Here is a 21,059-nt window from a genome sequence, read left to right as displayed (position 1 = left end):
GAAGAGAGTAAAGAGAAACAGGCTTTTTATGCAAGTCTTTTTCAACAACAAATGGCGTAATTCAAACGAATGAATTCAAAGCGGATGCTAAAGTCTTTCTGCACTGTGGTTTATTGTGAGCTAGGGAAGCGCGCTGCAGCCGTTTAATTCGATATGAAGCTTCTCTTCTTCCCTGTGGCTGGGATGAAATGAGCGTCGAGTTGAAATTCTTAAACGCTTCGCACTTTTATGAGCGTTTTAATTATTCAAAGGTTGAGAAATTAACAGGGCTTAAAGGAAGAGATGAGAGGCACACAAGAAAAAAAAAAAGCGAGAGAGAGAGAAAGAGAGAGGGGAGAAGAGAGGAATAATTAACCCTCATAACGCACTCGGGTGCTGGAAGAGAAGCATAAAAATTTGTAGGAAGAACACGTCAAAAATACTTTGATTTTCTTTGAAGCTGTTTTAGTGTAAAAAAAATATATACACCGTAAAAAATACTGGGTTTCACACAACTGCTTCATGTTGTCCTAACTCAAAACATTTAAGTTAACTTAATTGATTTAACAAATTTAAGTGGATTGAACATAAAACAAATAAGTTGTCCCCAAAACATCTCAATAACTTTGATGTTTCAGCTCATTTCAAATAAGTAGTTTGAACCAGCAGTAAAAATCTTTGTTTGAGTGCATATATAAACAGAGGTCCCTCATTATTTGCAGGAGTTACATTAAAAAAATAACCTGCGATAGGCGAAGACGCGAAGCATCCACATCTGCATGTTATTGCATGTTATCAGATGGCGGTCTGTGGTGCGGCAGAAATATGATCAGTGTTCTGAGTCGTAGCTGGGCACTGCAGACAGCCATTGACTTGTGGCATCGATGTGTGTACCCTAATATAAACCTATGTTTAGAATTCTAAAATGCGGCACATCCAGTGTTCGTCACCCCCTTTACGATGGTCTTGTTGCAGACAGTGACAACCCTTTTTGCATCCTAGTTAGCGATCAAAGATTTACGTTAATGTGGCAAGCTGAACACATTCCGTGCAGTACAGGAGACACGGAAGAGATTGATTGACAGGGGTCTACACCCAATCAGGACGCAGAACACAATGCGCTGTGAAAAAATAAATAAAAATAAGCATGTCAAATTGAACTAAAAAAAATCAGCGAAAGGTGAACCGCGTTATAGCGAGAGACCACCGTACCTATATACAGGCTTTTCCCCATAGCTGACATGCTAAACATCTAGGTCAAAATATTGTTGATAATTATATATCTACTGACAAACTAGCATAATGTATAATATTTTATAAATGTTTGTGCAAATAAATTATTATTTCGAGGTTAAATCGAGGGTGTATGACAGGGCTGGGAAGATAAACGATATATCGAATCGCAGTAAAATTTATGTCAATAACAATGATAAGCTCTGGATTTTTTACGTCATACTGATCAAAGAGCCAATCACACAACAGAAATGTGCAACAATGGGAATCTAAAAGTGTGTTAATATTAGAGATGCGCCGAATTTCCGGCCACCGTAAATTTATTGGCCGAAAATGTTTCGCCATTTAATGGACGCTCTAATTTTTTTGGCTTCAGTCATTGTTGGGGTACTCTTTAAAATCTGGAAGAGTTAGTGACTTGTATCAAAATATATAGCGTTATCGTTCAATATGGAAAATAATTATCGAGATTGCATTTTTGCCATATCGCCCAGCCCTAGTGTATGATGTTACTAATACGACCATACAGCACATGCTCAGCCTCACTAGTTAAAACTGCTTATTTCATTTGATTTCAACTTCGAAACATCTGAGATAATATAAGTACTTAAGTCTGCAAAATATATAACACTGTTAAAGTGGTTTTTGGATATTTTAATGGAAAAGTATTGTATATTGTGCCCTTAAATTCCTAGACTAATCAATGTTTAATTCATAATGACATTTCTTTATTTCTGAATGAATCAGCTGTTTGGAACAAATCAAATGAACCACTTGTTAAAACAATGACTTACTACTATTTAGGGCTGCACGATATTGGAAAAAAACTGACATTGTAATATTTTATTTTTCTGTGATACATACTGCGATATTGAGTATAATTTTAACAGATTAAACGAATAGCTCTATTTGAAAAGAATTATTAATTTATGGATCATTTTAGATGATAACAGAATGTCTTTGTAGTGGAGCACATCTGCATGAAATGTAATAAACCAAATCACATGATAAAGGGGGGGTGTCAAAATTGATTGTTTTTTCGATGCACTGCGATGCAGACGCAAACAATTCAGTATCGGTTCAGTAATAATCATAACCGGTTATGTACTGACATCATTTATCACATATGCGTTTTATGGCGGTAGCTTACTATGGCGAGGGAGGAGACCGCAAGTATTTAAAACACTCCAACTACTTAAAAAGCAGATAACTGTGCACAATTCACTACTTGCGAGTTTGCTGGACAGTCTTTCCCTGACCTGGAAATACATCAGAACCCAGATAGATAGTGGCCCCTTTGACGTGCTGGCATGTTCGTGAGGTAATGTTTTATCTCCTATCTCGGCTGCTAAAACAATAACGTTACTTGTGGATCAAGTGTGTCAGAGCGAATTTTCTCCTCTGTGTCGCTGTCTATAATAGATCAGCTGATCGATGCGTTCGTTTAACATCGGTGTCTGTGTCACTGTTTGCTTAACACCATTAGAGCCAAACGCAGTCCATTCTGTTGAGCGCGTTGTCAATCATAGGAGTTTAAGAACTTGTTCGACAACGCTCAAAAAGCAAGCAGGATAATATTTACATTTGTTATTTGCTCATGCTGACTTCTGTGCATGTACTTGAGTTTTGTTTGATACATTCAATAAGAGTGTTTTCTTTGAGCAGGTAAAATTAAAGGTACAGTTCATATATGACTGCTTGTATGAAAGGACAAAATTCTATTACAAATAATATATAAATATTAATATATTTACAAATTATACATTTTAATACAAGAATTATTGTGTTGCTAAGTAAAATATCAAATTGTTTATGGAAAGCATTGTCAGTGCACCGTAATATCAAACTGAACCGAATCGATGGCATGATAATCGTAACCGAACCCAATCATGAGATCAGTGTAGGTTCACACCCCTAATGATAAATAAAGTTAGAAATTAAATAAATGCTTTGTTTTTTTTATAGCAGTCAAACAGTATTCAGGTACACAAACTAAATAATTACATTTAAAACAAATAACACTGTATAATCATCAATGCTTATATATTGTATATAAATATAATTAATCTTTCTTGAAGTTACTAATATTTTGATTTCCTGTGCCTGAATGCTTTTATAGGGCTGGGAGATAAAATCGGTATCAATATTTATTGACCGAACAACCTTGTCCATATTGATAAAAAAAAAAATTTCAGTATGTAGTTTCGATATAAAGTGCTATAGTCTTATTAAATTGTGTCTGCTGAGTGTGCACCTTGGAAGCTTAGGCTGTAAATTTGTCATTTCCAATGAACTGAACTTAAACACTACATACTAAACTACACTGTTCGAATTTACTATGACCTTTTATGTGAAGCTGCTTTGACACAATCTACATTGTAAAAGCGCTATACAAATAAAGGTGAATTGAATATGTTGAATCCAATGGAGGCGTGACTTGCACCACACGCATATGGAAGCGACGCGCACATGTTGTGCAAGCGGCGCGCACGGGAACCGCGCACATTTTCCAACCGCATCTACTTGAAGACATCTGAACTTTTCTGAATGCCGCGAGCACACTGCGATTCATGCAAGTAAAACGAACCAATCTGCTTCACGCCTTGTATGGAATATGCACATTTCAGTAATAACGGCAGACTAATTACCTCATACAAACAGCGCATACAAACACTGCAGTGCTTTTTACTTTTCTCCATAAACTTGCATCGAAACTGCATCAATGATTTATCATCCTCTGGGAAATGGTTAATGGTCGCCAAGTTACAGGAGATGCCAGGGTAGCGCTTCTCACTTTAGGTCAGAATAATAACACATGTAAAAATGAGTTCCTTATAGCAGCAGTGAGGAGCAGTGAGGAGATTGTAAATAAAAAAGGATGTAGCCAGAGTGGCTTTTTGGTTTCTTTTCTTGTGCATCCCAGCCACTAGCTCTCCATCTGAAAGATTTTTTAGCAAAGAGGGGAATATAGTCATTCAACTTCACAATTTGTAATGTTGCAGCATGTATTTGAATAATGATGGCTGGTTCCTTTACTTGAAAGCTCAGATCTGATTATCATCATTTGTTTTGTTGACAGAGTTTGAAGTTTACTGTATCATTATTATTGACACCTTACAGATGTTAATCTACCGTTACCATTGCACACACTTTTTAACATGTTATTCATCAAGTTTAAGAGTCTCTTTAACACTTCTGTTTACTTTATTATAAAGAGATCAGATATTTTGTTTAAATATTTTTGACTATTAAAACTATTTGCTTTAGTAATGCTGGTAAATTAAAATAAAGTGATTGGATAAAAAAATCCTAATATTCCTAAGTGTATTGTTAAAAAATATTCAATAATTATCAATATCGAATGATATGAAAAGTGATATTGTGATCATTGTTTTGCAACTTCGCCCTATGCCTAATCGAGGTTGAAATTAATACACAGTCACATGCCTTAAAACACAACATGCAAAAATACATCTGTTTTGTAACTTTATGGTTAAGCTTTGCAATTACTCAACAATCATGCGTGTTTTTAACTCCTATTCAACTCCAATTCTAATTCTACATTGGAGACCCTGCGATGTGACTATTGCGGATGTGCAAATTGCGATATCAATGCTGAAACAATATATTGTGCAGCCCTACTACTAGTGTTTTTTTTTTGTATGATATTTATCAGTGACAGGCCTAAACAAGCGAATACACCAGCACAAACACACAATAAGAAAAAATGTCATTAATTATTCAAATCCCACAAAATATAGATTTTCTTTGCTTGTCAATGTTTCACCTCGAGTAAACCATCCAACACACCACCAATGATACTATAATGTTTTGGTTTTTTTCCAGCATCTTCATGATCAATCCAATCTGTATTGAACAGTCGAGTATTTTTAGGCTGGCATGCGTTCAGGCCTGGACATGTGCACATTAAAGAGCAGGGCAACCAAGCCAAAGATCAATTACGCTCTTATTAAAGAGGCCTGCAGAAATAAAGGCACAGGAGCTGCTGGCCCGCGCTCGGTTATTTCTGTTAGATCAGGTTAAATAGAAAAAGAAAAAAAGGCAACAACCAATTTCAGGTGGAAGGTGGACGTGTGGGGGAGGGGTAATGAAGGAGCAGGTGAACAACCATTTCAATCACAAAGAAGAGACGAAGAGAAAAAGAATGAGAGGGAAGAAATAAAAAAAGATATGAAAATAAAGACCAAAAAAATCCAAATGGAATAGCAGTTTTTACAAAGTACCTTTAGGCTAGTTTAGCAATTAGACTTTGCATAAAAGCGGAGATCTGAAATATCATTGGAAATAAACACTGGTCAGTGAAAAGGTGGCTATATGTTAAATAGATGCAATAAATAATAATAATAATAATAATAATAATTTGTTAATATGAATTTAAGTAGAAATTGTTTAAATTTATGGATTTATAACTTGTAGTGGCAATTTTTCTTTAATGAGGCATTCTCTGTGGTAAAGAAGACAAAGTCTTACCCAGGGTGTCTTTTTAAAGCTTTATTCTTTGCAAAGAAGGGCACAATCATACAGCAACAACAGTTTCTGCAGAGTGAGACACTTGAAACAGAGTGTGCTCTCCGTTATTTCTGGTTTCTTCCTTGTACTGCTTACGAGGTCACTTCTAATCAGCCTATACCATGTTTGCATTAGCCGTTTCTCCGCTCTGACCCATGCCCTTACAAACCATACCATGTTTGCAACAGGTGTTTCAACCGTTTTGACCCATGCCCCTTTCGCACCATATAGCAAACAACCTTTCATGATGAAAGCATAAGATGATGGACAAGGACAGAGTAGTCACATACAGGAAGAAATATAGAAAATGCACGTACATCTGAAAAATGAATATAAATGAATATCCATTACAGCCTTCAAACTGCATGACCTGAGCATTTCTGATGTTGTTTAACAGACTAATTTTAGTTTTTGTCAAATATAAGTGACTTCTATTTACTGTACACTGACTGCTTTGGCCATGGTACACAGTGCTTCCCACAAGATTGAAATATACTATTGGTAGTAGCCAGATAGGAACGACAAACAAAACAAGCTTATTTTTAACAATAATTTTATTTATTATGACCTCGTTTATCCACAGTTTCCTTTCAATAGGTTAAAGTAAAAAAAAGACTGTTGAAATAAAAAAGAAATCTACCATTTCTCTTATTTTTATACCATTCAGGAGCCATGTGCACCCACTGACAGATAAAATCTGCTTCTTCCGTTCAAGTTCAAAGCAAACTCGAAAGCCAAAGCATTTTAGACATGCATATTAAATAGCCTAAGTAATATATTGACATCATCAAATTAATATACAGCAAATGAAAATTAAATGACAGAAAGGGGAATAAAAACACAATATCTCTAAAAATTATAATAATTGCAAAATTAAAACGTGTAGACTATTTAAATAATGCAAATGCATAGATTAACCATTATGGTGTGGATTTGCAGCCAGTTTAGAAGAGTTAATTTATCTTCTCCTAGATTATAGTTACGTTTTTCTGAGTTGTTTAGATTAAAGAGGTAATTATTTAATGTTTCTTTCACACTCACCGCTGTGCGCATTCAGTCAGCTGCAATGCCAATCGAAAGTAGGCTTACGTAAAAATGTAAAGCAAAAAAACATATGGTTAACGACAGCTTTAGAAAGCGAAAGCAAAAGATGAATCCTGGACACTCCGGACCAGACAAAAAATAATAATTTTACACTGAAAAAAAAGACAAAATGATTGAATAAATAAATAAAAAAAAAACAGTATTTATCTGTAAATCTAAGCTACTTATTAGCGAAGTATATCCCTTTTAGATTTTAGAACAAAATGTAGTTAAAGGCTGCTAAACCCCTGTCTGAAAGGCACTTTAGATCAACTATATTACAAAATAGTTCATTTTGGGGTTTTTTTCTCTTTGGAGTAGAAATGTCTACATTCCATACAAAGTATGAAGCTGATTGGTCAGATCTTGTCACATGACTTGCGCTGCGCAGCATTCTTTTATCTAGGTGCACCTGGAAAGCGTGAGCGCATCGCAGCCAATATGCATGGCAAGCCAAGTCCCTCCATTGGAAATAACAAACTTGCGTGCACAAAAGACGCGATATGTAAACCGCCCTTATTTAATAGCCTCAGCCATAGTTAATCCAGTGTGCATGGGTATTAGCCTTGGTGTACAAGTTTGAAACTTTAAACTAGTGCACAGTTGCCATAACTTTGCACTGTAAAAAATGCAGGGTTCCACTCAATTGTCCCAACACAAATTAATTAAGTTAATTTAACACCTAACAAATTCATGTCGATTGAACAAAAAAAAAATTAAATTGTCCCGATGAAATCTTAAGAATTGTGTTGTTTCAGCTCATTTTAAATAAGTAGTTTGAACGAGCAAAAAAAAAGAAAAAAAAAAACAACCTTTTTGAGTGTGTTTAGTTGCAGCAGTTTTGTTCCGCGCAGAAAAACGGTGTTGAGAAGCCTTCACGATTAATTAACCGTGATGAATTAGCGTAGTTAATAGTGAAATCGGTTAATCATTGCATCCCTAATTGACATAGGACAACTAAGACTCATTTATATTGATTTAAGACCTAGAAATCAATATTTTTTATATTTAAAAAGGCCTAAAAACAGGGTGTTTCAAATTTAAGACCCCACAATGAAGTCAAATGAATCTGTAAATTATTGCTAAAAAGATAAATAATCAAGTTATTGCAAGAAGAAATAACAAATCATAATTTAGTTTTGCAGATTTTATTGACAGAAATAGACATATTGCTGAATAAGCATGTTATTTCTATAAATAAAGAAAAATGTCCTAGGCTAATTTCTGAAATTTGTGGATGAGAAAAGGAAATTTAACTGCTGAATTTTAAGCAAATTACAACAATTTAACCCAAACATCATGACAGTTTGCTTGAGCAATATACTCCGCATTTTCATTTCTTAAATCTGTCACCTCAAAATAAATAAAGAAATAAGCTCCACTATAGCTGATGTGACACGATTAGCACCAAAGCACAGCATCTCTGTTGCTATGTATTTTACTCCATGTGAAATGAAAAAAAAAAGGTCCATAAAAGAGGGAGGGAGCAAAAACTGACTACTTGGCTGGACTGCTAAACGGAGGGAAATCATCTCTTCCGTAGACGTTCTTAGACTCCCTAGGTCACCCTGACGAGCCCTAAAGAGGCTAATTGCTGTCAATGCACAGGGGCCACGAGTATAACTGGGTCACTGCCACGATCTTCTGAACACACACACAGTCACAAAATTCCCTCCTAGAACACCTACACGAGCGCTGCATGGAGTCAAAACTGAGCAGCGTGTCAAAATATCCTGCTAAACCAACCACCTACATGAAGTCAGTGATGTGGGTCTATTTCTCTAACATATTCCTGATTGTGTAGTATTCATCTGTAGATATTATTACAAAGAAAACAAGTGTTTGACTTTGTAATCTAAAATGACAGCTGATGCCAGAAAGGCAGCTTAAGGATGAAGAAACTAGCTTACTAAACTAGTCTTAGAAATTTTACTGGAACTACTATTGTAAGAAAATGCCGCAGACAAGAAAAAATATGAATCTCGTCCTACATTTGTTTGTCTGTGAATAACACTGACTATAAAATATGCCATTTACTAAGAAATATGCCATGAAGTATAATAAGTGGAGGATATTTTCAATGGGATATTAAAATGCTTGTGGATTTTACCGTTTAATGCTGATATAAAAAATTTTATAAGCTGAACAACTCTAATAGATATCCTTCATTTCTTTCGGCTAAGTTCCTTCATTCGTCAGGAGTCACCACAGCGGAATGAACCACCAATTTACCTAGCATATGTTTTACACAGCGGATGACAATCCAGCTGCAACCCAGTACTGTGAAAAACACCTATACACACTCATTCACACACATACACTACTACGGCCAATTTAGCTTATTCAATTCACCTACAGCACATGCCTTTGGACTGTGGAGGAAACAGGAGCACCCGGAGGAAACCCACGCCAAGACGGGAAGAACATGCAAACTCCACACAGACATGCCAACTGACCCAGTTGGGACTCAAAACAGCGACCGTCCTGTTGTGAGGTGACAGTGCTAACCACTGAGCCACTGTGTCGCCCTCTAATAGATATCCAATAGTAAAATACTGTTTTGTCTTATACTTTGCTGAGAAAATGTTAATTAAAAGTTCTGAAATTAAAGGATTTAATTAAATGTTGTAAATGAGTCAGACTTTTAAACTGTAAATACTGTCACTTGACAGACGCACAAGTCATCTGTGAGCAAACCAAGGTGAAGGCAGGAGCTGCTCGACTAGTGTATTCAGCATTGAACTCTATTGTGTTATAAATGGAATTGTTTACGTTTTTACAGTAATGAATTCATTATAAAATGTTACAAATTATACTGGGTTACTTAATATGATTTAAAAGCAACATTTTCTAGTTATTAGGAAATTCCCATTGGCAAATTTATTGTAATATGGTTTGTTATATATATTCGGCCCACAGCCCTCAATTAAATTTGGTTTTTGGCCCTTTATAGGAAAAAATTTGGGCACCCCTGCTTTAGACCAATATCACATAATATTTGTTTATATATTTTAAAGACAAAATTATTATGCTTTTTTTAATATTCTTTTTCAGATATCTCCCAAATGCTGTCTAACAAAGCAAGGACATTTTTCACAGTATATCCTATAATGTTTTTCTTCAAGAGGAGTCTTATTTCCTTTAGTCTGACTAGACAAAATAAAATTATACAAAACAAAGGTTAATATTTTTAGCCCCCTTAAGAAATATATATTTTTTTGATTGGCTACAGAAAAAACAACTGTTGTACAATGACTTGTCAATTTAACCCAATTGAACCCTTAAAACACTTTAAGCTGAATACTAACATCCTGCAAAACTACTAATAAAATATAGTGCACTGCCATCATGACAAGGGAAATAAATTAGTAATCAGAAATTAATTATTAACACTATTATGTTTCTAAAGGTGTTGAAAATAAAACGTTTTGTTCAAAACAGCACTTAGAGAATTAAAATTTCACAGGTCACGGCTAATCAATTTCCCTCAACTGCATGCATGTGTCTGTATGTACGCATTTATTAACAGCGAAAACTAGTCTAAATGATTGGAGAAATCCAACACGCATCATTAAGCAAAGTCTGATCTTTTTCACTAGCAGTTTCTAGGGCTGTACGATTTTGGAAAATCTGATATTGCGATATTTTATTATTCTGCGATAAATATAGCTTGAATAGCACAATTTGACAGTTATAGGGGAGTCTAACAATATGCAGGTACAGAAATTGAATAGCCACAATATAAAAAAAAATCTGACTTTGTTTTGTCTTTTTCCAATCCAAATATTTAAAAAAAAAAAAATCTTATATCAAGTAAAAAATATTGTTTTGTTTTCGCTGTCAGAGGAAATAAGTCCCAATTAAGAGATTTACCTTAAAACAAGCTAATTTATCTGTTAGTGGGGTGATGTAACATAGATATTTTGGACTGAAGACAAAAATTCTAAGTAAGATTTATTTTTTTATTATTATTATTATTATTTTGCATAAATCATAAGGCTGGGTGATTCATCTAAAAGTAATCGAAACTGACATTCAGAACTTAAAATCTATATAATTTTTCCAGGTCAATTTTTTTAATTCCTTTCCCTACTGTGTGTGGAGTCACATGACCCCGCTTTGTCAAGGCTAAATTATACTTATTATATTATGATTTATACTTATTATATTATTCTGACAACATTATACTTCGCATAGCATACCCACACACCTCTCAAAAAAAATTAACTACACGGCACAACGACATATAGCACAAGCTTTGTAATTGTTCGGTTTGGTAGAGGTGACAAGAGTGGGCGGTGCAGAGAGGTTTAGCCAATGTGTGTTATAATTTCAGTTGCTTAGCATTGATGTTCAATAAATAATCAAAGATAGAAGACAGTGTGCGTTTCCTTCAAACATCTCTCACTTGTAATATGTGAGTATATTTACTGTCCAAAACTTACCAGTGAACTATGACGGCAAAAACATCAAAAAATAAATAAAATAAACTGTTCATAATCAGAATCAAGTTAAAATGTTCAATTAAAATCGAGATTGTTAATTTAGGTTAAATCGCCCAGCCCTAATAAATTATATAAAATCCATATAAATACAGTGATTAATACAATTCTGTAGCTCCAACTTAACTATAATTCAGACTCAACATTGCATATCTTTGCGATATGACTATTGCGTATGCGCACATTGCAATATCAATGCTAAAACGATATATTGTGCAGCCCAAGTAGTTACAGTAATGAACCATTAATTAAACATTGCATGCTAATGAAACATGCACACTGCTCAGAAAAAGCGTAAGACAAAAAAACGAGACTTTAAATGTCAGATCAGGGAGAAGTAGCTCCTTTAACAAAGCTAAATTGCAGTGTGTGTTGTCCAGAAACTGAAAATGATGTAAAAAAAGGTCTTTTCAAAGCATTCTCCATTTCGTCTAGCAAACGCGCATTTGTGTGTGTGTATGTGTGTGTGTGTTTATGTCCAGCGACGCAGGCCTCTGGTAAACACGATCATTATCTCCACAATCTAAACAAGCCTTTGGCTTCCCAGAACACACTGCTCTATAAGCAAGGAGGTGATTAAGGAGAAGCAGTGGACGAGAAGGACTGTTACCAGAGAGAAATCACCAGCACCGGGACATTAAACCACGGCTGATGCAAACACCAGCGGCTTTAAATAATGATGCAGCCTTTTTAATCTTCATTATGTTACAGCTCAAAAACATGTGCCGCTTTAAAATGACTCCTTTTGGAAAAATATCATGCAGACAATTATGATGTAAAAGCAAAACACTAGAATGGTCATTTTAGCATCACATTCAACAGATTTCAGCCATAAAACTGAGATGATGACACACCGCTACCTTGATGACGAATGTGACTTTTGCCTTAAAACCGCAAGCCATGACACACACAAGCTGGTTTTAAATTGCACATAATGCAGTGCATGAAAATGTAATTGACAAAGCATTCGGTGTGTGTTTCACCTGAAATATGTAACACGGAGCAAACAACTGAGGTCGATAGAAAAACCAAGAGCCTGAAAATCATAACAGTAACCATCTATTTCTGTCTGACCCATGCAGTCCATTAAGCTATTAAAAGTATCTTGAGTCCGATGCAGTCCAAGCGTATTACAAAGCTTGCTTATTCAGGACCAAATACACTGTTTTAGACCTATAAGGTGATATAGGGATGTGCAATATGACAAAAATATCATATAATGATACAAGTCATCTCATGTCCTCCTGATAATGATATATATCACAATATAGTACCATTGCTGTAAATGTAATCAATTATTAGTTTAAGTTTCTTATTTAGTATCATGTTTATGAAGTATACTTTTTCTGTAATCATATTTCTACTTTCTTTTTTTACATTATTCTGTCTCTTCTTATTTCATTAGTCTGGCTGAGATTTTGTTTGGATGATGTTGTATAATTGCTGTATTGTTTGCTAGTGATTTGGTGCATGTTCTAGTTGGTATCAGGTAATAACACTGAGATAATTTTGTTAACATATATACATGATGTACTCTAAAAAAACACCTCACAAATCTATCTTTTAAATGTATATTTTAATAGGATCCTTTACTTTTATTTTTATATTTATGCATATGCAATATTTTAGTCAGTACTGAAGAAAAAATCTGGAGCTAATCTAACAAAACCAAAATTGGGTGGTCACATGGGCCACTTTTGTGGTGAATTGTGGCAGAGTGGATTTCTACATTTTTATTGAGTGTTCAGTGGGGTCTATGATCATTTTAGGTTGAAAATGTGTAAGCAAAAATTAAAATAATTGTACAGAAATTTGTACACCCAAATGTATATGTTAGGGGAAAAATTACATAATAAAAATAAATATATAATAATAATAAATAAATAAATAAATAAATTTAGTAAAATATTATTTACTGTCATCATGGCATAGACAAAAGAAATCAGTTATTAGAAGTGAGTTATTAAAACTATTATGTTTAGAAATGTGCTGAAAAAAAAACTTCGCTCTGTTAAACAGAAATTGAGGAACAAAATAAAAAGGGGGATAATATCTTTAGGAGGCTAATTCTGACTTCAACTGTATTTAGTAGACATGGGACTGAATGAACCCTTGAAAAAGTCAAGGGTTTAAATTTTTTTTTTTTATTATTCTGTTATACCGTTTCTAAGGTATAAGTAAAGTTTTTTTTAGTGTTTGTTTTTATGTGTTGTAAAGAACCTGTGTTTCTGAAACTAATGAAGATAGCAGAAGTCAATGATTTATTTTAATTATTTAGCCTGACATGTTTACTGTATTATAAAAATACTATATATTATATATTTATTTTATAAAAATGTTATATTATAAATGTTTCACCCCCTTTTGAAAATGAATATTTCTATCCATTTCTCAGTGAATATGGGTAATATATACTGGTGCATTTAAACAAAACAGATTTATTAAAAAGATATATTTATTAAAATAATATTTTAGTCAGAACATCTTTATAAATGAAGAGATAAAACAATTAAATTCATGCAAAATATTGCAAAAAATTAAAAAATTACAACCTACAACATTTCAACAAAATTGTATATATTTAGCTTCTCTTGATTTTTGTTATTTTTGAAAATGTTTTTTAATATTTGTCCCTATCATATAAATTTGGGCTACTAATTTTAATCACTATTGTAAGTTATTCTGTCAGATTAGCTCCAGATTTGGCTTCAGTACTGACTGAACTAATGTAAATGCACAAATATAATATTGTCTAGCATCCGATAGAAAATATTAATTTAAATGAGAGATTTGTGGGGGTGTACTCATTTATGCTGAACACTGTAAAAAGTGGTTAGCTATTTAAAACAAGAAAACCAACTGCCTTAAAAGAAACACGTTAACTTTACAAAAATAATAAGTAAACCCATTGTAACTTGGAACTGTTAATTTGACTTTTGTTTATTATGCAAATTGCATTCACGTTTTGTAAAATAAAAGTAAACTAATCCCTTTTTCCAATAGACTTTTATTATATTTGTTTTTACCAGCTTTTCTGTATCTAGCAAAATGACAGTAACTAAAATAAATCTGCTTTTCCAGACTCCAGTGTGTCTTTGAAATTCAATACAGGCTATAATTGTAGATTTTATAGACTAAATGAAGCACCAAATATGTAATATTGTGATAATTACAATAATTATTTGAAAGCAGACGTGCTAAAATAGTCTGACAGAGTAAAAAAAGATTTAGTTGACTTTAAAAAAGTGAATACAATTTGCATAATAATAAAAATTAAGTCAGCTTAACAGTTCCGAGTTACAATGGGTTTACTTACATTATTTTTGTAAAGTCAACTTGTTGCTTTTAAGGCAATTAGTTTAATCGCTTTAAGTAACTAATAACTATTTTACAGTGTATATTGTGGGAAAAGGTAGTTTTTTGCGAAGCCATTTAAAAAATAACTTATTTTAGAGCAGTAATCACAATACCGTGATGTTTTTATCCAAGGTTATCATACCATCAGAAACGTATATCAGCCCATGCCTAAAATCACATAAATGAATGCACAAAAGCCGTATCTCTTGTTACTCACATATGCACGTGTGGCGGCTGAAAGCGGCTCTGGTTAATGTTGTAGTGGGTGAAGGCCTGTGTGGGGTTGGAGCTGTACTCGTCCACCGAGATGGTCACTTTGCCTTGTGTCGGCATACCGTGGGCCATTCTCTTTCCACGTGACACATGAGACTCTTCACCAGGACCCTGGAGCGACCCACGCAGTCAGCATCCTTCAGAACCGCCACTTAAACACGCAAAAGAACCCTCGAAAGAGCCGAGGAGGACGATGAGATGCTTTCTGTGAAATAAAAGAGTGACAAGAAAAGATTAAGATGTGAAATCAATTGCATAAAAGCACTTAAGACAAATAAAAGATTAATTAATAATAATTTATAATAATATATAAAAAACAATAGTATTTTTTGCTGCTTGTTCAAACTATTTACTTAAAATGAGCTGAGTAAACACAATTCTAGAGGTTTTATTTGGGATAACTTAATTGTTTTATGTTCAATCCACTCAAATTTGTTCAATTAAGTTAACATTATGGATTTGTGTTGGGACAACATGAAGGAATCGAGTGGAACCCAGCATTTCTGACAGTGAATAACTGGAAAATCTAATTGGCGTAAAAGATTTTCATTGTGGAAAGTCTAGTACCTATCTTAATATTTATTATTTTATTATAATATGCCGTTTACCTCTCAAACGTAAGATGTTAAATGTTCAATTGTTTAAAAATATATTTTACACTGTAAAAAAATGCTGGGTTGCACTCAATTCATTCATGTTGTCCCAACATAAATTGATTAAGTTAACTTTATTTTTACAAATTTAAGTGAATTGAACATGAAGTTAAGAAGTTGTCCCCCAAAAAACTCATGAATTGTTTTGATTCAGCTCATTTTAAATAAGTAGATTGAAAAAATAGCAAAGGTGTATTATGTCGTATCAATATAACCTACATTTTTGACTTGGACACATTTATTTATATATTTATTGCCGCATCAGCAGCGTATGGCTATTTCATGGTAAGATAAATATACATAAAAACATAAGATGATAAGAACAACTTCATATTTCAATAAGAAATGATACAAACAAACATAAAGAGCCGAGGAGGATGACAAGATGCTATCTGTGAAGGAAAAGAGTGACAGGAGAAGATTGTGATGTAAAATCAATTGCATGAAAGCATTTAATAAGACAAAGTAAAGACACAAAGATGATCCAACACTCAAAATTATAATATTTTTTGCTGCTTGTTCAAACTATTTATTTAAAATGAGCTGAGTCAACACAATTCCTAAGGTTTTATTTGGGATAACTTCTAAAATCTAGTACCTACCTTAATATTTTTATTTTAATATGCCGTTTACTCCTCAAACGTAAAAGGTTACAATTGTTTAAAAAAAGTCTTTTACAGTGTAAAAAATGCTGGGTTCAACTCAATTCCTTCATGTTGTCCCAACACAAATTGATAATGTTTACTTAATTGTACAAATTTAAGTGGATTGAACATAAAACAAGTTGTGCCCTAAAAAAAACTCAAGAATGGTGTTGATTCAGCACATTTTAAAGTAGATTGAACAAATAGCAAAGGTGGATTATGACATATCAATATAACCTACATTTTTGACTTAGATACATTTATTTATTTAAATATTTATTTATTATGTTATCAGCAACGTATGGCTATTTCATGACAAGATAAAAATACATAAAAACAACTTCCTATTTCAATAACAAACAATACCCAAACAAATACAAATAAATAAATAAAATACACAAAAACTGTATAGAAAAAGTTAAATATGATTTTTCAATTCAATATTTGATAAATAACTTAAAATTTGTCTTGGATCCATTAACATTTGTCTTGCTTAATCTGCTGATTTTCTCATATCAAACAACATCTTTGACTTGAATAATCCACGTTATGAAAAAAACGGTTACCTAATAAAACCGTATTCACAATTTCTAGAATATTTCTTACATATTAATAAAATTAAATTCCTTCAGGGATACTTTATATTTGTTATTCACATTGTAAGTGTATGATTAAAAACCAGTTAAAATGATGCACCGATCACTATTACAGTTTGTCTGAAACACATTCACAACATGCACAAAAACAGTAAAGCATCATTTCTGCTTAATATTTGTTTTGATTAACCTACTGATTTTCTCATATCAAACAATGTCTTATACGACTTGAATAATTCACTTAATACAACACAAAAATATTGGTTACCTAATAAAACCATTTCATTATTCATAATTTCTAAAATATTTCTTACACATTAATGAAATAATATTACTTTAGGGATACTTTATGACATTTGTTATTCACATTGTAAGTTTATGATTAAAAACCAGACAGACTAATCTTCCAATGATGCACCGATCACTAATACAGTCTGTCCGAAACACATTCTCAACATGCACAAAAACTGTACTTTATCAAAATTTAAACATAATACCTAATAAGAGATGAATGAGTGAACAATGAGTGAAGCATGAAGACACAAACAAACAAACATCAAAACAAAAGCAAAAGTGAAGGTGAAGCCAAAAACTGCAAAAATAGCAAAAGCTGAGATACAGAAAGGAGAGCAGCAAGTATGGAGGGATTTAACGATACTGACCGCTGAACTTCATCTAACCCGCTCAAAACATCTTGTTCAATCATCTTTACTGTACAAACTGAGTGTTGCTGTATATTTGAATTTTAATCTTTTAAAATATACTTGAAGTAATCATATAAAAAAGCTAAATAATAAAAGAAGAATATAATTATATGGGAAAGCAGTTACATTGATCCGTAGTTTAGCTTCTAAATACACGGCGTAAAAATCAATAAAATTTCACATTAATTCCTGCAACAAAAAGCTTTTGTGTTTCTGGAATCCTGTGCTAAAATTAAGCTTTGACAACTTACTATACATCAGTTAACAAAGCAAGATCCACATCACATCCCAAAAAATCTATTAATAATATAGTTACATTAGTTTCACCATGGTGCCGACTATATGAGCCAGGTGAGCGTACATTCTCATTCACCAAAGATCCACATCGCACATCCAATAAATAAATTATTAAATAAAGTTACATTAGTTTCACCATGGTATCGACTATATGAATCAGGTGAGTGTAAATTCTCATTCACCAAAATACAAAATATTTAAATATGAACAGGACTGAAGGCATTTAACATTTTCATGCGATGCAAATTAATCCTGGTATTTTCTGTAGTTTTATACATGCAAAAATTAGTCAAGATTTTTTTAACAGATGAATAATTTATGAGTCTTGTTTTACTGTCCCCTCTTCAATATTCCTGTAGCTTAATATTATTTTGCAAAAAGTCATTTTTATACTACAGAAAAATCAATGCATACTGTACTTAAATCTTTTAACTGTACTGCGTAGCCTACATATACAATCGACTTGCATGATAAAAATAAAATTCATTTAATTTAAAAATACTAACGTTATACAAATTATAAGATCTGTAAAGTGTTACTTTAGAAAATAAAAAATTGAGTATTTTTACTTCATGCATCTGTCAGGTTTATTAAGTTTTTGTTAATTCACGCCAAACTATTTACTGTATTTATGTCCTGTAGTTTTATACATGCAAAAATTTGTCAGTTTAACAGATTAATCACTTACGATTCTTATTTTGCGGTCCTCTCTTCAGTATTTCTGCAGCTTAATATTATTTAGCAAAAAGTAATTTTTTTTAAACATACTGCAGTAAAATCAATGCATACTGTACTTAAATCTGCTTACTGTACTACACAGCCTACACATCACCTTGCATGATAAAAATACATTTCATTTAAGTTGATCTAAAAATATTAATGTCATACAAATTATAAGATCTGTAAAGTATTACTTTATAAAAGGAAAAATTTGAGTATTTTTACTTCATGCATCTGTCAGGTTTACTAAGTTTTTGTTATTTCGCATTAAACTATTTACTGTATTATGTCCTGTAGTTCTATACATGCAAGAATTAGTTAATATATTTTAACAGATTATTAATTTGTGAGTCTTGTTTTGCTGTCCTCTCTTCAATATTCCTGTAGCTTAATATTATTTGGCAAAAAGTCATTTTTATAAACAGACTATAGCAAAATCAATGCATACTGTACTTAAATCTACTTACTGTACTGCATAGCCTACATTCAATCAACATGCATGAGAAAAATACATTTCAATTGATTTAAAAATACTAAATGTTATTAGTTTAATTACTTTTTAAACCGAAAATAAATTTTAGAGTATTTTTACTTCATGCATCTCTCAGGTTTATTAAGTTTTTGTTATTTTACGTCAAACTATTTACTATAATTTTCAAATACCTCAACATGCAATAAATTTGTCTAGTTTAATATAAATAGTTAGGCAAAATGTAGATTTTTTTTTGTTGCACAAAACAATATTCATTACTCCTCGCATTCTGCACGAAAAGAAAATCGCTTCTCACCTCAGCTAGCTAGCACCCACTAGCTTTAGCTGCGTAAAAAAACCTGCCGTTCCGTATAATATCTAACATCCATAAACCCGCGTGATATTTATTTGCGCTCAACTCCGCTGCTTCCGCCTGAACAATGCGAGGGAACGATCAAAAAATAAAGCCTGGAAATCACGTTTCAAGAGGGCACTCACGCACTCTTCGGAGAGAACGCACAAGAGATCAAGTTCAACCTCCATCACCTCAAAATCGCCGACATGTCGTGTTAAAACCAGGCAAAAAAGTAGCGCGTAAATGTCTAGCGCGCACACCGCGGAGGGTGATCGTTCCTCGGGTGAGTGGCCGCGCTGACACCGCCGCTCAATGACAAGCCACCTCTAACCCTTTTGTGTCTTATTTTTTTTTTCTCCCCTTTCGCACCCTGTCTTAGCCTACATTTCCAAACGCACAAGAAGAGGTCGAAAAGCCCCCTCTTTCCTCTCGCCCACCTCTAAAGATGTTGCTCCATACACGCCGGGGAATGCAGATGTCGGTAGCCGAAGAGGTGGCACTCGGAGCCGGGCTGGGGCAGGACCCTCGACCCTGGGAGACCCTCCGGCGAGCTGGCGGGAGGAGCAGCGCTGGCAGGCGGCGAATCTCGCACTGACTGGCGGAGAGGGGGAGTGAGTCTAGACCGCAGCCGAGGAAGAAAGGACTGCCACTGGGGTCAGAGAGCAGCGACGAGAGCATAGCCTCCGTACTAGCATGGCGGAGCGAGTATGTATGTGTGTGTATGAATGTGTGTGTGTTACTCCTCCCCTCCCAAAGAAGAGTCTGCCATGATATGCGTTCACACGTGGAGAGAAGAGATCCTCTTTTCTAATGCTTATTTTCCACTCCTTTTTCTTTGTTTTTGGGTGTTACTTTGATTTAATAATCAGACCTGCGAGTGTCTCATTTTTAAAGATTTTGTTGGTCTTTGTCAAAAAATCAAGTGCATGTTTGCAAAGTTTTCTGATTAACTGAATAGGTCGTGCTTTCATACACTGGGTGAAGTCAGGCCAAATGGGTCACTTTTTTGATGAATTGTGTACAGTCTGGATTTCTATTTTATTGAGTGTTCAGTAAGGTCTGTGATCATTTTAGGTTGAAAATATGAAACAAAAAAGCTCAAGAGGTTGTTCAGTACTCGTATGTTGATGATAAAAAGAGCCAGAGAATCTGCTGAAAGAAAAGTGTGAATCAAATGCTCTTTTCATTTAGATTTAGTTTATGCCGTGACATTAGAGGAAATGTTTGTGCATGCCAAGTAAACCGATTAAAAATGTTGAGTTCAGACCTATAGTTCAGACTGACTCAACTACTTTAAATTAGAACGTTTCACATGATTTTTATATCAATTAGATTTTGATCAAAGAAATGCAGCTTGGTGAGTATACGGTGTTTATTAATAAATAATAAATTATTTAATAAAACAAAGTAAACAATTATATTTTATAATGTATTCAAATAGAAAACAGAGTTTTAGTTGTAATATTTCACAAGATGTTATTTTTGATCTAATAAATGCAACCTGGTAAGCATAAGACACATATTAAAAATAATAATAATAATTAATGCATTTTTAAAAATAGTAATGGAACAACAGTATTCATGTGTGTGTGTGTGTGTGCTACTACTCCCCTCTCAAAGAAGAGTCTGCCATGATATGCGTTCACACATGGAGAGAAAAG

General features: G+C 33.5%; 1 protein-coding gene across 1 annotated transcript in view; it reads right to left on the bottom strand.

Moving 5' to 3' along the window:
- Positions 1-19,926, bottom strand: part of mpped2a (metallophosphoesterase domain containing 2a) — a 134,355-nt gene extending 114,429 nt beyond the window's left edge. The window contains exons 1-2 of the mRNA XM_056461082.1: positions 19,836-19,926; positions 14,902-15,162 (exon numbers count right to left, since the gene is read on the bottom strand). Coding sequence (XP_056317057.1) covers positions 14,902-15,029 — 128 coding nt within the window. The 5' untranslated portion in view covers positions 15,030-15,162; positions 19,836-19,926. The remainder of the gene's footprint in view (positions 1-14,901; positions 15,163-19,835) is intronic.
- Between the last annotated feature and the right edge of the window lie 1,133 nt (positions 19,927-21,059).

This window comes from Danio aesculapii, chromosome 7, assembly GCF_903798145.1.
Source record: "Danio aesculapii chromosome 7, fDanAes4.1, whole genome shotgun sequence".
Taxonomy (NCBI): domain Eukaryota; kingdom Metazoa; phylum Chordata; class Actinopteri; order Cypriniformes; family Danionidae; genus Danio; species Danio aesculapii.
Note: the sequence above shows the minus strand (reverse complement) of the source record. Positions and strands in the feature narration are given on the sequence as shown.